This window comes from Delphinus delphis, chromosome 20 (assembly GCF_949987515.2).
Source record: "Delphinus delphis chromosome 20, mDelDel1.2, whole genome shotgun sequence".
NCBI classification, from domain to species: Eukaryota; Metazoa; Chordata; class Mammalia; order Artiodactyla; family Delphinidae; genus Delphinus; species Delphinus delphis.
This window is the reverse complement of record NC_082702.1, coordinates 40719093-40737551: the sequence shown is the minus strand read 5'-3', so window position 1 is coordinate 40737551 and position 18459 is coordinate 40719093. Positions and strand designations below refer to the sequence as shown.

General features: G+C 51.2%; 1 protein-coding gene across 1 annotated transcript in view; it reads left to right on the top strand.

Moving 5' to 3' along the window:
- The window catches only part of RANBP10 (RAN binding protein 10), a 66413-nt gene that overhangs the window by 44086 nt on the left and 3868 nt on the right, over nucleotides 1-18459 (top strand). The window contains exons 4-13 of the mRNA XM_060000806.1: nucleotides 3307-3474; nucleotides 9735-9757; nucleotides 11589-11773; nucleotides 14161-14273; nucleotides 15731-15839; nucleotides 15940-16088; nucleotides 16281-16485; nucleotides 17232-17353; nucleotides 17870-18015; nucleotides 18334-18445. Of these exons, the coding sequence (XP_059856789.1) occupies nucleotides 3307-3474; nucleotides 9735-9757; nucleotides 11589-11773; nucleotides 14161-14273; nucleotides 15731-15839; nucleotides 15940-16088; nucleotides 16281-16485; nucleotides 17232-17353; nucleotides 17870-18015; nucleotides 18334-18445 (1332 nt within the window). The remainder of the gene's footprint in view (nucleotides 1-3306; nucleotides 3475-9734; nucleotides 9758-11588; nucleotides 11774-14160; nucleotides 14274-15730; nucleotides 15840-15939; nucleotides 16089-16280; nucleotides 16486-17231; nucleotides 17354-17869; nucleotides 18016-18333; nucleotides 18446-18459) is intronic.

The window sequence follows — 18459 nt, the reverse complement described above, 5'->3', positions numbered from 1 at the left end:
AACCAGAATTGATCAAGGATGTGAGCAGTATGCTAGGGGAGGAACAAAGAATGTTACGGAAATCTTCAAGGGGCAAGCATTGGCAAACCCTGACGCACTGGCCAAAGGGAGGAGCCAGTGAGCATCTGTCAGCAGCGGTGGGCATAGTTCTGAGAGGAACCATAGGAACAGCAAGCAGTCTGTCTACAAGGACTCTTTGGGGACGGCTAGAATGGGCAGTGGCTTTGTTGGACAGTCTTCCCCCACAGCCACATGGCCTCAGGAGGTGGTAAGCAGTGGGCTTGGCTTAAGGGAAGGCTGTGCTGGTCAAGCAGCATAGAGAGAGCCCCACCACCATCCCTGGCATCCCAGGCCACTGGAGCAGAAGTTTGGGTTTCTAGCAGCTGCAGGGCACTGTAGCAGAATAGCCCATCTTGGGAGACTCCATGCCGAGAACTCAGGCCTCTAGCCTGAATTCTGGTGCTCCTGGCTTTCTCTGAATTACACATATGTTCTTTGTATGTGGGAAGTGGGGCTTCTTGCTTAGGAACCCTTTCCCAGTGGGCACTGTAATCTTCACAAAAGCTACCAGAACTAATTGGTGAGTTTGACAAGGATGCAGGATACCAGATGAATATACAAAAAATCAAATACATGTGTGTTTAATAGCTTTATGGAGATAAAATTTACATACCATAAAATCTACTCTTTTAAAGTGTACAGTTCAGTGGTTTTTAACATGTTTACAGAGTTGTGCAACCATTATCATAATCTAATTTTATTTTATTTTATTTATTTTTAAAAATAGAACATATCCTTTGACCCTCAAGGATGCCCCACTTTCTGTACTCTTTTTTTAAAAATAAATTTATTTTTTAAATTTATTTATTTAGGCTGCTTTTGTTTTCCGTTGCTGTGCGCGGCCCTCCCGAGTTGCAGCAAGTGGGGGCCACTCCTCATTGTGGTGCATGGGCTTCTCACTGCAGTGGCTTCTCTTGTTGCAGAGCACAGGCTCCAGTCACGTGCGGGCTTCAGTAGTAGTGGCACTCAGGCTCAGTGGTTGTGGCTCTCCACAACTAGCTGCACACAGCAACAAAGACCCAACACATCCAAAAATAAATAAATAAAATAAATAAAATTTTAAAAATTCAATGTTATTAAAAAATATATATAATATCGAAAGTGAAATACTTAGAAATAAATTTGTTAAAAATCTGTTGAGAGAAATTAAAGAAGACCTAAATAAATGGAGAGGTATACCATGTTCATGGATTTGAATAATCAATATTATTAAGCTATCTATTCTCTCCAAATTGATCTGTAGATTCAACACAATCCCAATCAAAATCCCAGCAGGAAGTCAACTCTACACCAATTAAAAAAAAAAAAAGTGGTAAAGAAAAAAAATCCCAGCAGGCCTTTGAGAGATACTGTTAAGAAAATGAAAAAGACAAGCTACAGACTGGGAGAGAATATTTGCGAAACACATTTTGTATCTAAAATATATCTATAACCTTATAGCTCAGTAAGATATACAACCTGATTTTTTTAAAAAATGGGTTAAAAATTTGAATAGACAATTCAATAATTTTCTAATAAACTGATGGTAAATAAGTATATGAAAAGATGCTCAACATCCTTGGACATTGGGGAAATGCAAATTAAAGCCCCTACATACCTACTAAAATGTCTAAGAGAAGAAGAAAAAAACAAAACAACCGACAGTAACAAGTGCTGGTGAGATTGTGAACTCATACATTGCTGGTGGGAATGCAAAACAGTACTGCTACTTTGGAAAACAGTTTGGCAGTTTGTTATCAAGTAAAAGATATACTTATCTTGTGATGTGGCAGTACCACTTCTTAGTATTTACTTAAGAGAAATGAAAACATATGTTTGCACAAAGACCTATATACAAATATTTATTGGCTTTATTCATAATAGCGAAAAATTAGAAACAACTATATGTCATCAACTAGTGAATGGACAAACTGTGGTATGTCCATACAGTGGAGTACTACTCAGCAATAAAAGAAACAAAATACTGGTATACCTAACAATGTGGATGAATCTCAAATGCATTATGCTAAGTGAAAGATGCCAGACACAAGAAACTCCAAATTCTGTGATTCCATTTATATGACATTCTGTAAAAGGCAAAACCATAGGAACAAATCAGATCAGTGCTGCCGGAGACTTGGGGGTGCGTGGAGTGGAATTGACTGCCAAGAGGCATGAGGAAAAACTCTTTGGAGTGATGGAAATGTTCTATACCTTGATCATGGTGGTGGTAACATTTGTTAAAACTTGTTCAACTATCAATTAAAAAGGAAGACTTTTATTACATGTAAATTATACTTAAGTTAAAAAAAACATTAAAAAAACAACCACCATGGGACTTCCCTGGTGGCGCAGTGATTAGGAATCCGCCTGCCAATGCAGGGGACACGGGTTCGAGCCCTGGTCTGGGAAGATCCCACATGCTGTGGAGCAGCTAAGCCCATGTGCTACAACTACTGAGCCCGTGTGCCACAACTACTGAAGCCCTCACACCTAGAGCCCGTGCTCCACAACAAAGAGAAGCCATCAGGGGCTTCCCTGGTGGTGCAGTGGTTAAGAATCCGCCTGCCAATGCAGGGGACACGGGTTCGATCCCTGGTCCGGGAAGATCCCACATACCACGGAGCAGCTAAGCCCCTGCACCACCACTACTGAGCCTGCGCGCTAGAGCCCGCGAGCCACAACTGCTGAATCTGCACGCCACAACTACTGAAGCTCGTGCGCCGAGAGCCCATTGCTCCTCAACAAGAGAAGCCACTGCAATGAGAAGCCTGCGCACCTCAATGAAGAGTAGCCCCCACTCGCCGCAAATAGAGAAAGCCCGCACGCAGCAACGAAGACCCAGTGCAGCCAGAAATAAATAAATAAGATAAATAAATTAAAAAAAAGAAAAACAACAACCATGATACACCTCAGAGTTCAGTTCAAGCCTCTTCTCCTTCATGAGGCTTTCCCCAACCACCTCCTTGTTTCATGGCCCTCTGGTAAGTCCCTTCCAGGGCACTCATGGTTTTGGTTCCTGTCAACCACAGCTTGGGCTCCTTCTTCAGTAGGGCTGCCTCAACTCCTCAGGGCAGTGACTTGCTGAACTCACTGCTCATTTTGCATAGCCAGACCCTGCCCACAGCTGACTCTGTGAGAGGGCAGGAATGCTGGTGAGGTGGTAGCAGGCTGGGGAGAGGAGCTCAGACCTGGGTGGGCTTCTGTGACTGTCTTGTTTTTCTCTCAAGTACCTCACCTCAGCTCTTGCTCTCTTTTCCCCCACAGGTTGGGATAAACATTCCTATGGTTACCATGGTGATGATGGGCATTCCTTCTGCTCCTCTGGGACTGGCCAGCCCTATGGTCCCACATTCACTACAGGAGACGTGATTGGCTGCTGCGTCAACCTCATCAATGGCACTTGCTTCTACACCAAGAATGGCCACAGCCTTGGTGGGTACATAGGGGACCTTGGAGGGTCTGCCCTGTGGAGCCACTTTGGTTGGTGAGAGGCTTTGAAGCCAAAGCAGTGTTGTAGATCCTCTGCTGAGCTCAAGGCAACTGCAGTCATTTCCTAGCATCGGAGCCCTGCAAGGGGAACGGAGGGTATAGAAGTGGTCCCTTTGTTAATCCATCCATTCAGCAGCATTTATCGAGCCTGGGTCAGTGCTGAGAGAGCAGCAATGTCGTGGTCGTGCTCCTGGCCTGTGTGACACTCGTTGGAGCGAGGTTTAGGGTCAGTGAGAAGTTTGAGGGGCCCTAGTACATACTTGACAGTGGTAGTGATTTGCATGCCTGTCGCCTGGGCCCAGACTTTCTCTGGCCCTTCTGCAGGGCACTGGTTGCTATGGAGCAACAGTGAGGGCTGCTCTAGTACAGGAGGTAAACAGGCCGGAGTCAGATGGGGTCAGATCTCTTCTGGCCTGTTTGTGGTTAATAGACAGCAACCTGGACAGAGTTATATTGAAAAAGCCCCTTTGGTTAAACTGAGAAGGAGGGACTGATTGGAGTAAGGGCTGAGGAAGAGGCAGGTGGCATGAGCCGTGGCCGTGGTGATGGGTGCAGGCAGTGGAGAACAGGCCTGCAAAGGACTAGGGGTGCCGCAGCGGGGCTTAGTGATAGATGGGGTGCACTGGAAAGAAGGGAACATGGTAAAGTGGCTAGATTAGTGGTGCTGTCAACTAGGATCAGAAACCCAGGAGAAGCAGCAGTCCTTGGGAGGTCTTGAGAACTCTGGAGGATACCTTGAAGAGTAGTCCTGTACACATATAGGAATTTAGGATTAGAAACTAAGACAGAGAGGAACTTTGGCTATTCTGACACCTTGCCCTAGTAGGGCTGACTGCTATTTGGCCCTCGAGTGAGTGGAACCCATGGCCAAAGTGGCCCTGAGGTGATACCTAACTGCTGGGCCTGCCTGCCTGGGTTTGCAGAGGTCTCTAATCTGGCAGAACCCTACCAGCCAGGTTGACCACAGACCTTGACAGGAAAGGGAGTTGGGCATTTTACTTTGAACCCAACTTGTAGGAGGCTCACTTGCCCTGGTTTGCGGGACAGTCAAAAGGTGGCTGCCACTCCCCACATCCCTCTGTAGCTTCTCCAGGAGATGAGCCCGGGCAAGACCAGGGGACCTGGGTGGAAATGGGGTTTACTTGTGGCTGGGGCTGAGCGAGCAGGAGCCAGCATTCCTCAACAGGGCCGTCAGATGCCACAGCCTAGAATGGGCAGCCAAGAGCATAGCACAGATGATGCAGAGCTGACCCAGGTGCACATCCGGAAAGACTCTCCCCTGAAATCCATAGCCACCTAGCTGCAGTTGCTGATATCCAGCCTGTGAGGAGCTAGCTGCTGGAGGGCAAGGCCAAGGTCTCAAGATGACTTCTCATTCCCCACTCTGTTCTCTGACTCCAGCTATTTCCTGCCTCTTGACTTTTCTGCTGTCAGAGTCCCAGGGGCCACTGTTATGGGCTATCAGTCCTTACCCAAGCCCTGTTTCACTTGCCTCTCCGAGCCAGGCCCAGTTCTGCCTGTCTGCTCTGAATACCTGCCCTCCTTACATCTCTTCAGCTTGTCCACACTTTGCTCAGAGCATGGAACCTGTTGTGGGACATAAGATTTGGGGCATATCTGCTGTCCCTTCTGTACCTGCACCTCCCTCCTCTGGGCCCTAAGCTCTTTGTCAGTCAGATCCCTAGGTCCCTAAGGAGCTCATGGCCACCTTAATGTCAGCCTGGACCCTCACACTGTTTTTATTTTATTTATTTGTTTATTTATTTAGGCTGGTTTGGGTCTTTGTTGCTGCACGCAGGCTTTCTCTAGTTGTGGCGAGCGGAGGCTACTCTTTCTTGTGGTGCACAGGCTTCTCATTGCGTTGGCTGCTCTTGCTGCAGAGCATGGGCTCTAGGTGCATGGGCTTCAGTAGTTGTGGCACGTGGGCTCAGTAGTTGTGGGACGTGGGCTCAGTAGTTGTAGCTCGTGGGCTGTAGAGCTCAGGCTCAGTAGTTGTGGTGCACGGGCTTAGTTGCTCTGTGGCATGTGGGATATTCCCGGACCAGGGCTTGAACCCATGTCCCCTGCATTGGCAGGCAGATTCTTAACCATTGTGCTACCAGAGAAGCCCCCTCACACTGTTTTTAAAAACTCATCTCCCAGGACTTCCCGGGCAGTCCAGTGGTTAAGACTCCACACTTTCCACTGCAGGGGGCATGGGTTTGATACCTGGTTGGGGAACTAAGATCCCACATGCCATGTGGCACGACCAAAAAAAATAGAAAAATAAAAAAAAAACTCTCTAGTATATGTTTTTTTTGTTTTGGTTTGGTTTTTAAATTAATTAATTTATGTATTTATGGCTGTGTTGGGTCTTCGTTGCTGTGAGCGGGCTTTCTCTAGTTGCAGTGAGCGGGGGCTACTCTTCATTGTGGTGCGCGGGCTTCTTATTGCGGTGGCTTCTCTTATTGCGGAGCACGGGCTCTAGGCACGCAGGCTCAGTAGTTGTGGTGCATGGGCTTAGTTGCTCTGCATGTGGGATCTTCCCGGACCAGGGCTCAAACCCATGTCCCCTGCATTGACAGGCAGATTCTTAACCACTGCACCACCTGGGAAGTCCCCCCTAGTACATGTTTATATAGACCCCATGGAAGTCCTCACACATCTTGTAATAAAACTTCCTTTAGGCCTATATTATCTATTTTTCAAGCCTGTCACGATCTTCTTTGGTCTTGCTTTTTCTATCTCGAGTATTTGGTATCCTCTTCAGCATTGTATTAACCTAACTTTTGATAAACATGTTTATTTGTGTTTTCATCAAGATATTGATAAAAATATTGGAAGAGGACAAGGCTGGATTTGAGCCCTTCAGCCTACAGCTTGTCCAGGTAGACACCAGCCATTTAAGAATCACTTCATTATGTTAATTGAATCTTGTGTTTTTCTGTCTTTTCCACAAGGATACTACTGAGACCTTACTAAAAAATGGATATGACCCGTCCTCTGCATTTTCTAGATAACGAAATTTGATGGAAAGTCAATGAAAGTGATAGACCACTTGGTGAATCTTCTAATGACCTTGTTTCCTTTTCACAAGCCAGCTTATCAAAATAATGCACTTCAGAATCTCACGCAGGATCAGTGAGCCAATCATTGCTCTCTAACCTCAGAACATTTCTCCCTTTAGAGAAGCAGAGTGATGTTTCCTGCCTCTGGCCGCCCCGCTCCTTTTATTTGCTCCGTTGTCCTCTGTCACAGCACTCACCCTATGTGTCATTGGTCAGTTGTCTGTGTAATTATTAGTTGCACACCATCTCTCTTGCTGGAGTTTGCAGCACTTTTAGGGCCAGGCTTACAGCTGGCTCCCTATTGTCTGTCATAGGGCCTAGCTCCTGGGAGGTCTCAGCAAATACTTGATGGGAGAACAAATGAACACTGAGTGAATGGAGACTGGAGACTGACGTCTCACCCACAAGTGGTCCATGAGCTTTCAGAGTAATTTTTTTTTTGCCTGCATTGCACAGCATGTGGGATCTTGGCTTTCCCACCAGGGATCGAACCCACACCCCCTGCAGTGGAAGCGCGGATTCTTTTTCTTTTTTTAAATAAATTTATTTATTTATTTTTGGCTGCGTTGGGTCCTCGTTGCTGCGCGCGGGACCTCTCTAGCTGTGGCGAGCAGGGGCCACTCTTCGCTGCGGTGCATGGGCCTCTCATTGTGGTGGCCTCCCCCGTTGCAGAGCACGGGCTTTAGGGCGCCTGGGCTTAGTTGCTCCGCGGCACGTGGAATCCTCCCAGACCAGGGCTCGAACCTGTGTCTCCTGAATTGGCAGGCAGACTCTTAACCACTGTGCCACCAGGGAAGTCCCCAGAGTAATTTTTATACAGGCTCTTTATACCCTCAGCCTCAGTGACCCCTGAGCTGTGTCTTTTTGGCTAAGGGTACTTCTTAGCAGCAGGTTTGAATGTCCTATTTGCATCCTGGATCTTTGCCTGGCCCTTCTCAGATCTTCCCGTGGGCCATCTCAGATCTTGCCATCACAATGTCTTTGTGGAGGCTCCCAGAGACCTACAGGGAGCGGTGTTGCCCTTGTTCAGTGCAATAGGGGGTGGAGTAGCCTCTTTCCTCATCCTCCTGGAAGCACCTCAAGGCCTTGTCCTTCCTGAGTGCCATTGTGAGTAGAGGTAGGCAAGCCCGAGTAGGTCATCCCCTGGGTAGAAATGTGGCAGTTGTCTCGCCCTGTGGCGCAACTCTAGCCAACTTGTACATAGACCTCACAGTTTATGAAGCAGCTTTCATAGAGAATCTGTTTCTCCTTTCTTCTTGAGGTGTTGGGTATATTGTTACCCCGTTTTTTCAGATGGGCTCAGGGAGGTTGGGTAGCTTGCCAAAGGTCACACTGCAGATAATTGATGGAGACTGGACTCCACTTTCTTCCAGGGTTCTGTGGGCTTCTTCGCGAGCCTGGGAGTACAGCAGCAGTAGCCTGGCCACACTGAGATTCATGGGGGCAGCTCCCATGCAGACCTGGTGGGTGGACACGGAAGGGCTTCCAGATTCCATCCTGCTAGTTCTGTGACTGCTGACTCTGCATGTGGGGCTCAGGAGTGGCCTCAGGCAGGAAGGTCATGGGTTTATGAACTTCTTTCACTGAGGAGCAAAATAGCCCAGTAAAGAATGTAAACAGTCTCTTTGTGCCTTGGTTTTTTCATATGTAAACTAGTGTCAGAGGCATTATACACCTTCCAGGGTTGTTTTGAGGATTAAATGCTTCCTTGTAAGACATGATTCCAGTGCCCAGCACAGAGGAAGAACATGGGATGCTCACTTGGCTGCTGTCAGGATTCTGGCCCCAGGTTTACTGGGAGACCTATCATCAGACCCTCACCTGTTCTTCAGTCTTGCTGGGTTTCACTTTCTTTTTGGGGTGGAGTTGAGGGAGCAGACAGAGACCTCCAAATAGTCAGTGGTTTGAAAACCTCTCAGGCCGAAAGCTTAGGAGCTTCTAGAAGATATAAGAATTTTAAAAAATGGGAAGGCTATGAGCCCTTGGGAGAGTGTCCTTGGGCCTTGAGTCATTTCTCAATCTGCAGAATATGAATGCTCTGGTAGATATGCTGAGGCCCCTCTCCTGCTCAGGGCTGTTCCTATATTTAGGGTCCCTATCCCCTCTACCCTCACTTCTGATTTAGGACTAAGGTCCCTAGAAACATAGCCTCTTCTCTTGGCAGGAGGGTTCAGAGGGTACACAGGCCATTGTTAACTTGGGCTTTGTCAACTCGGAATCTCTCGGGACTCTGGGCAAGTATGGGCTGAAGATGGGCAGCTGCTGCCCTCTCTGTCTCCACTGCTCTGTCAGCTTAGAGATGATATTGGAGCATCAGACTAGAAATGAGTCCAGTCCCACTAGCTTCTGCTGGTTTTATGACTGCTGGCAAATCATTTAACCTCTGAGGCTTACTTTCCACATCTGTAAAATGGGGATAAGAAAGCCTGCTACCCATAGTTGGTATGAGGATCAGATGAGATAATGGATGGAAAAGGTCCTGGCATACACAGGAGGTCTCCCTAAATACATGTTGGATCAAGAGAACAATCAGGCCTAGAGAGGCCTCAGGGTAGATCATTTGGGTTTAGTCCTTCCTAGCAGGTTTTCCCTGAGAGGGTAGAAATGCTGTGGACAAATACCCAAATATCTGACTTCACTTCTGGCCAAGCGACTCAGCAAAGGGAAGGCCAGGGTGTAAACCTACCAGGCGGGACTTCCCTGGTAATGCAGTGGTTAAGAATCTGCTGGCCAATGCAGGGGACATGGGTTTGAGCCCTGATCCGGGAAGATCCCACATGGTAGTTCAATTAAGCCTGTGTGCCACAACTACTGAAGGCTGTGTGCCTAGAGCTCGCGCTCCACAACAAGAGAAGCCACCACTATGAGAAGCCCACGCACTGCAACAAAGAGTAGCCCCCGCTCGTCGCAACTAGAGAAAGCCCACGCGCACAGCAACGAAGACCCGAAACAGCCAAAAATAAATAAATAAATAAATTTATTAAAAATATAAGTAAAATAAAAAATAAACCTACCAAGCCCTGGCTAGTGCTTGTCCTTCACCATAGGGGAGGTGTGATGACCAGCCCCTCCCCCAGCCATTGTGATGGACCCTTGCGGGGCCCACAGGGGCATGGGAAACCAGGTGGCCTGATGACTGTTCCTTTCCCTCCACAGGTATAGCCTTCACAGACCTCCCGGTAAGTACTACTATTGGGTCTCCTGCTCTGGCCCCGGGGGCCGACTGGGAAAGGGCCTGGTGTTACCTGCAAGTGCAGGGTGTGGAGTCCTGCCCTTTCCCCAGCCAGGGATGTGTGCTGTGTCGTCAGCTTGAAGGTACCAGTAGGCGGTACCTGCCAGCGTTCTTCTCTCTCCAGCAGCAAGGCCTGGTCTTCCTCCATGACTCTTAGCAGGTGACAGAGATTTGTGGCATTTCCAAAGGCAGCTAGGAGGTACGGGACGGTGTGGGCAGAGATGAGGTAGCTCCATGGTTCAGCTGGTCTGAACCAGTTCTGTGTGGCTTATAGCTAGTGGACCTGTGTGCAGAGTATAGAAAACTGTTCGTATAGAAACTTGTTCCTGAGCTGTTAGGGAGCCAGGTCCCTGTGCATACCCATCAAAGATCCCTGAGGAAAGCCAGTGCCCTAGAGGACTGAACCTGCTACTGTGCAGGGTACTCCTGGGCCAGAGAGGTGAGATTTATGGGTTTTTCTCCTCTTAGAAAAGGGTGAGGTTTCCTGCTGGCTTCGTTCAGGGCTCATCCCACCTCCTGCACTCCAGTCCTTCTTTGTCATGAGTCATCACAGGCCTTGTCACATGCAGGGCCTCCACCCAGAATGCTGGGAGCCTGGCCTGGCTCTGTGTGCCCTGGCTGGGGTCTGGAAGGAGAAAAGGTTTGCTGACTCTAGGGGCTGCTTAGGGATCCTGGGCTCCCCTGTGATGCTCTAGGAATAGGAAATGCCCCTGTGATCTGAGGGGCCTTCTGAAGCCCAGACTGCAACACGCAGGATCCTGTTAGAACCTCTGTCTATGTATCAAAATCCTTCCCTCCAACCTGGAGTCCCCAGAGAGGGGCTGTGGTCCTAAGCAAAGAAAGGGAACAGACACAGGAGGAGAATTCTGACCCTGAGTGGGGAAGAGTCTAGTGGTGGAGGTATGACATGAAACACCCAGACATGGATGTGATGGCACTCTGTGCCAAGTGCTAGAAAGGCTGAACCCAGTGTGCAGTACCGGCACGTGGTAGTCAGGAATGATACGTGGTCTAAGGATGGAAGGTGGAAGAGAAGACTGGGGACCTGGGGCCAATGAGGAGGAGGCTGGTGAGGCATTGGGCTGTAGCAGTGGGAGCCATAGAAGGCATGGAGTGAGGGAGCGACCTGGCAAAAGCTGGTCAAGGCAGGGGATAGATGGGAAGCAGGGAGCCCCACACCCAGAGGGACATGCCCAAACCTCACTGGCCAGAAGATCCTCCTCTTAGTGAGCCTCAGACAGGAAGGGCAGCAGCCTTTCTTTACCCTTTTCTAGTGTCACCTAACTCCCCTCCTTTCCTCTCTCCCCGCATCCCTTCCTGCCCCCTTATATACCCCCCTTTTTTGTGGCAAAAGGATCCGTGGTCCTGGATCTTTCTGAGAGGAGCCATCATCCACCCCTGCAGCAGATCTTCACGGGCACACCTGCAGGGCTGTGGAGCCCAGCCTGCCTCTCTGTGCCCTGGCTGAGTCCCGAAGGGGGGCCTTGGGCTTTGGGAACACTACAGCCTCTGATGCCGGGCAAGAGACTCCATGTTGAGCCTGCCTTGCTTTTCTTTTGCCATTTCCCCTCAAACTTTGGGGAATAGTGTCTCTGCTAGGGAGGTGGGCAGAATGTGGCTTAGCCCTGCCTCCCCCAGCCATGCTGCAATTCTCTCAAAGCCAAAGCAACGGCCTGCGGGAGCCAGCGCCTTCCCCTCTGTGCCGGAGGTGAGATGAGGCGAGGCCCTGCTGCCCCATTGCCCTCAGGGCCCAACTGACATTTCATTCTCCTCCTCAGGCCAACCTCTACCCCACCGTAGGCCTGCAGACACCTGGGGAGATTGTGGACGCCAACTTTGGGCAGCAACCCTTCCTGTTTGACATTGAGGACTACATGCGGGAGTGGCGTGCCAAGGTCCAGGGTACTGTCCACTGCTTCCCCATCAGTGCCCGGCTTGGCGAGTGGCAGGCGGTGCTGCAGAAGTGAGTGCCCTGCTCCCGCCCTTACCCAGCCCTGCCCCGTCCCAGGGGCCTCACTCTCCTGTAGGCCCCTGTACTGCTACAAGCTGCTCTTGTGAACTTTAGTGGGTAGCGTTCCTTCTGGAAAGCACTCCCAGGATGACTCTGCCTGCTGCTCTCCTCCTCTCTTAGTTCAGTTCTCCAGAGCTGCTCCTAGTTAAACCTTTGCCCCCTCAACTGGATCGGAAGGCCCTGTATGTAATAGCACCAGCAGGGCGGTTTTCCTTCCCCAGGTCATTTTGCAGAGGATGTGCTAGTACGCCCTGTGGTATCTTCCTCTGTGCACTTTTCTTTTCCATCATAGGGAGTGTCTGTCATACCATGACTCTGGCCTAAGGTCACCTCTCAGGGTCAGATCCAGCTAAGTCCCTTGCATCTGTGGCAGTGGTGGTGTGAAGAGGGTCCTCCCTAGGACCTAGCTGGCTCTTGGCTGATTAATTCCCAGCCTCTCCTGGGAAACAGTCTTGATGAGAATCCCAAGGGAGGCCAGATATGGTTCTCTCTTCCACTTGACAGCTGCAGGCCTGAGTGAGGCAATGACCTGTACCCACTCTGCCAGGAGGTGGGTTAGTTTGTTAGCTTGGCTCCCAGGGGTGGGCCGAGAAGGGCTGGGCTTCTACTAGCTCTGGTCATTGCCTTGCAGACACCGGGGTACCAGAGGCCAGCGGGTGGGGGTGGGGTACACACTGGGTTCTTTGTGTAGCCTTCCTTTCTTTAGGGATTGATATTGAGGCAGGCCCCATGGGAGGGCTGAGGCAGGGGCTAGGTGGCCAGACCCTTCTCAGGAATAGCAGCACTACTACATCTTGTTCCCAGCCCCCAGAACTTATAAGAAGCCCTTCCTTGGAGGGCCAGCATGGTGCCAGTCCCCATAGCAGGCTTGCTGGGACAGGCAAGGGGAGAGGTGGGGCTGCCCCAGCTGTGTTGGGGAGGGACTAATACTCTCAGCTGACAGGGCCTGGGCTCAGCACGTGGGTGTATTTGTTTACATGTATGTATCTGTGTGCCTGTGTGTTCATATGTAGTATTTGCTGAGACCTGCATATAACTCATATCTGTGATTTCATATAACTTCGCTTTATGGACATTGTTAATGGCTGTATTATCTCGCAGACACATTTGCCACAAGCCCCTTGGCTGGCTTCCCTTGGTGGTAGGTTCAGGTTATTTCTTCTCTCTTGCTTGTGTAGGTCACCCTTTTGTACATAAAGAGTTTTCCATATTTAAGATTATTTTCTGGGTGTCCTTTCAAGAAGTGGAATTACTGAGTCAAAGGGACTGTACATTTTAGTGGCCTCTGACGTGCATATGGGCGCATCTGAACCGTGTTTTGTCAAGAATTTTTAACCTTGTGTTTATAATAATATAAGTATTATAATTCTTATTCATAATTAATGTTATAAATACATAATTTCATAATAAGAGGTTGTATATATTGACTTCTTGCTTTGCTAGGCACTTTATATGGATCATCTCATTTACCCCTTAAAACATGAGGGAACACACAGCTGAACTTCTGTGCCTTCTGCATGACAGCTCTTCAGACATTTGTGTTGGCAGTTATATTAATGACACTGACATATGCACACACCAAGGTGTTCACTTTTGTACACATCAGATACGAGGACTCTACGTGTGCTGCTGCTTAGCCAGCTTCCAGTGGGATTAAATGGTTTCTGGGCTTCTCAGGGCCATCTCCCAAAGATTGTGTTCCTGTTGGCCACGTTACTGCCTGAAACCTTGGCTTCTTGGGCCCTTAATTTGTTGTGTATCGTGGAGTAACTTGGGTCGTGGGTTAGCTCCCCATCACCGTCTAGAGCCAACACTCCTGAGGGCCAGGTTCACCTGAGCTGGAATGCTTCTGCCGGGCGCGTGGGGCACCTGCAGAGGAGCTCCTGTGTCTGTAGAAGGTACGCACGTGGCATGCATCACCACTGGGCAGCTGCCAGACTGCTTGGCTGGCTGCCCTTCCAGGAAGCCCTCATAGAGACTCTCGGCAGTCTCTGGGTTTGCTTCAGGTCACAGGAGGCAGCCGCTTCTATAAGGAGATGGTATGTGCCTCTGTATGTACTTTTGTTATCATACTTGCCCACCTGTGGGCAGCATATCCCAGAGAAACTGCAGCCACTCCTCCAAGCTGTGAGGACAGATGTGGTGACCTGCCCCTCTTCTGCCTGACTGCATGAGCACTGGGGGATTTTTCATTTGTTTCAGCCCCTTTATTATTCTGTGGAGGTTGCACCTGTAAGATATGTTTAAGGAAGACCTAACAGGGAGATAGTCTGTCCCATCAGGGGGTTGGTGAGAAATGCAGTTCTTAAGTGTCACCTTGAGCATTTCCTTTTTTCTAGCATGGTCTCATCTTACCTGGTGCATCATGGGTATTGTGCCACGGCCACAGCTTTTGCCCGAATGACTGAAACCCCGATTCAGGAAGAACAAGCGTCCATAAAGAACAGACAAAGTAAGGTTGATTCTCCTCTCCCCTCTCCCTCCCTCTCTCACCTGTCCCTAATTCTGCTCTCTGGCTCATGACAGCCGTGGGTAACCTGTCAGGAATCTGTTCAGCTCAGGTCCTCACCAGAAGACCAGCCCACAGCCCAGCCCCAGGCCCTTCTTCTGTCCCTCTTTCAAGACCACACTGTCCAGAAGGACAGTCCAGCAGCATGGGAATGTCTCGGTGCAGCCTCCCTAATGCATACTCTGATGGCCTGGCACAGGCTGGGGCCTGGTATGGCTGGATCTTCCTCCATGCTTGTTTCCTTCCTCCTGCATCCTGGATTCCACTCAGCCTCCTGTTCACGGTCTTCGAGAAAGAGTGTGTTTGCATCTTACCAGTTCAGTGCTCTGCCTTTGCCACCATTTACTCAACCTTGGTAGTTCTGCCTGCCCCTGGGCAGAGAGGGGACTGAAGCAGTCAGACGGGGAAGGCTGATGCTCCGTGGCCACTGTGGTAGACCTTTCTCTGCTTCCCACCTCTGGTCCTGGGCTTTGCAGACCAACAAAGAAGGAGCCAAAGGAAGCTTTCCTGGTGTTCATACTAGCCTGCAAAATGCGTGTTTGGGGCTCTTTTGTGGAAGGAGGGTGCTGGGAAAGAGGAAACAGCCCAGAAAGGAGATAGGAAGGAGAGGAGAGTGAGGGAGAGTAGGTGTGTGTGGACACGTGTGTCTGTGTGTGCCTGCTTGCGTCACTCTGAGCCTGTTGTCTCTGTGTATGTGCATGTGTCTGTGTCTCCCAGAGAAGCCACGCCCAGCCAGACAGTCGGAAAGGGATCCCAGACTTGGGATCTACCCAGAAGTGGCTCCCAGCAAGACGCACCAGGCCCCAGGGCAAGAGCACGATGCCGACGGCCTGAGAGATGTCAGTGTCAGAGCTGCCAGTGTGAGGAGGGTGACCTCCTCTCTCAGCAGGGGGCGCGCCGCAGCCCCTGAAGACTGCCAAGACATGGGCCCTGGCCCAGAATCCATGAGCTCCTATTGGCAACCCCCTGTGAAGCCTGAGGAGAGAAGTCTGTCTGAAGAGGAGCCTCTCAGGCCACGAAGCTGCCCGGGTGCCCATCCTTAGATTATGCTCCCACAGCCAGGACCTCTTCCCCCGCCCAGGTCCCTGGCAACCTGTACTGAATAGGAGCAGGCCTCCAAATTCAACCTGCTGCCTCTGGGCTAAGAGCACCCCCCTCCATTTTCCCCTCTTATTCTTTGAGGACTACCTGACACTTGACAGAAACCAGGATCTGTTGTGGGGCTGGTTGGCCAGGTTGTTTCTTCAGCCTCTTCTGTGAGCATCTCAGTGGGCTTGCCACTCTGAGCCAGCCCACCTGACTCTCAGCTGGTCCGTGCTTGGGACTGGCAGTGTGTAGACGTGTGGCTGTGAGGAAGGTCTGCGGCCCCTCACTCACTGCCGCATTCTTGCTCTCTGCAGAGATCCAGAAGCTGGTGCTGGAGGGCCGTGTGGGTGAGGCCATTGAGACCACACAGCGCTTCTACCCAGGGCTGCTGGAGCACAACCCCAACCTGCTCTTCATGCTCAAGTAAGTTTGGGGCACCGTCAGGTCCCCCACAGCCCAGCTGGTGGTGGGCATACACAACCCAGACCAAGCCCAGAGCGTTGCTGCTCTGCTCCTTCTGCAGGTGCCGACAGTTTGTGGAGATGGTGAATGGGACTGACAGTGAGGTCCGCAGCTTGAGCTCCCGAAGCCCCAAGTCCCAGGACAGCTACCCTGGCTCCCCAAGCCTCAGCCCCCGACACGGCCCCACTAGTTCCCACATGCACAACACAGGTCAGCCACTCTCCAGAGGGCTCTGGGAAGAACTGGTGTGGAGAAGCAAGGCCACCCATACACCCTTCCCTGGGATGGGCTCAAGGCTTGCTGCTGGATTGGGGGAAGGGAAGTGGGACCACTGTAGTTATTCCTGGGGCCCTGCTTGATGGCAAGCTGCCCCTCCTCTTCTGACTGTCCCCCGGCTTTTAGGAGCAGATAGTCCCAGCTGCAGCAATGGTGTCGCTTCCACCAAGAGCAAACAGAACCACAGTAAATACCCTCCGCCCAGCTCCTCCTCTTCCTCGTCGTCGTCCTCGTCCTCCTCATCTCCATCCTCAGTCAATTACTCCGAGTCCAACTCAACAGATTCCACCAAGTCCCAGCCCCACAGCAGTACCAGTAACCAGGAGACCAGGTGCCTGTTCTGCTCTGCTCTGCTTCTTCCTCCTGCCTTCTGCTCTGCGCCCACTGCAGCCTGTCCTTTGAGCGCCACCCTGCCCTTTACCCCCACCTCCATCCCAGGTCTGTGCCTGGAATAGTAGCCGCTGACCCACCAGGCCTGGCATTGGCTCCAGCTTCTGGTCCAACTCTTGATTCAGCTGCCACTTTCCTTGGCCCTGTCTTTCTCCAGAGGCGCTGACGCTGAGAATGTGGTTGCCTCCAAGAATACCAGGCCTCTCAGAACCCCCAGAGTCTATACTAAAGGAGCTTTTACTGGGCTTAGCTTGTGGTCAGCCAGGTTGGGCAGGCAGGGTTTTTAGGTTGCAGACTGTAGGTGGCTTTCAGTAGCCTTCCAGCATGCTACAGGGCTGACCTGGGTTTGGCTTCCAGAGATGCCTATCAGGACTTACCTGCCCTGGTCATTGGGGGTCAGGGGGTGTGTAGAAGGGGTGTATCAACTCAGAGGAGGGCCAGGGTGGGGATGGTCACAGAGGCAGCATGGGGACCAGAGTGGGAGTGAGATAACAAGCCTCTGGGATGGCTGGTGTCACAGTAGGGCCCAAGTATTAGAGCCTGGGAAGCCTGGGAGCTGTCCTTTCATGCCCTTTGGGGGCCTCAGTTTACCCACTGCCAACTGCGGCTAAAGCCTAAATGGAGGCCCAACCAGGCTGCTCCAGTCACATCCCCTTTGCTAACTCCCACCTCAACCCTTCTCCACAGCGACAGTGAGATGGAGATGGAGGCGGAACATTACCCCAATGGTGTGCTGGAGAGCATGTCCACACGCATTGTCAATGGTGCCTACAAGCATGAAGACCTGCAGACGGATGAGTCCAGCATGGGTAAGGCCATGCCCCTGCATGGTGTTCCACAGGCGGCATTGCTCAGTCCCGTTGTCCTCTCCCCTCTGTGGCGGTTGGGATGGGCAGGCTTTGGTGGCTGGAGAAGCTCTATCCAGATCTGGTCCACTGCCTCCTTAGCCAATCATGAATCGGTGCTTGAGGTGGGAGGGCCTCAGCCTGCTGCCCAGAACAAGTTCCCAGCGTTTGTAGCTGGAGGGAGCTGGTGAGAGCAGACACCTTATGAACACCCTTGCATCTTGCAGAGGGTGGGAAGAGGGCAAACTTGAGTCCCGTCTGACTCCTAGACCATGGGCTATAGGTGGACGTAAGAGGAGCTCAGCTCCGGATGGTCCACCTGCTCCTCTCAGCCCTCACTTGCCTCTAGCAGAAGCTGCACCACCCCACCCTACCCCCAGCCAAGGTCCTTCTTGTCGTGTTCTCTTTGGGGACCCCACCCTAGTCCTCCCTTTCTCTCTTTATCCTCCTGATGTGTTCTTTGCTGGGCTCTGGGTGCAGATGATGGGCATCCTCGGCGGCAGCTCTGCGGGGGCAATCAGGCGGCCACAGAAAGGATTATCCTGTTTGGCCGTGAGTTGCAGGCACTGAGTGAGCAGCTGGGCCGGGAATACGGCAAGAATTTGGCCCACACAGAGATGCTGCAGGTACAGGACAAGCCAGGCCCTCATACAGAATGGGCCCCCATTTGGTGGTGGGGCAGTGTGACTGTGGGAGGGCACTGGGGGCAGGCAGCAGCAATGGGACAGAGCGGGCTCTAGTCAAGTCTGCAGTGGGGAACAGGACATCCAGGGTACACCCACCCTCTCTACGTTCTGGGGAGGACACAGCCCTACCTGACCCTTCGGTCAGGGTATGTTGTGCTCTCCGTGGGCACCATGCAGGGCCCTGTATCCCCCTGGAGCCATGGAGGAGGGGGTGCGTGGTGTGTGCCATAGTCCTTTCAAGAATGCCCTGTCCTTTAGGATGCCTTTAGCCTGCTTGCGTACTCAGACCCCTGGAGCTGCCCAGTTGGCCAGCAGCTTGACCCCATCCAGAGGGAGCCTGTATGCGCTGCCCTCAACAGCGCCATTTTAGGTAAGTGGATCTAA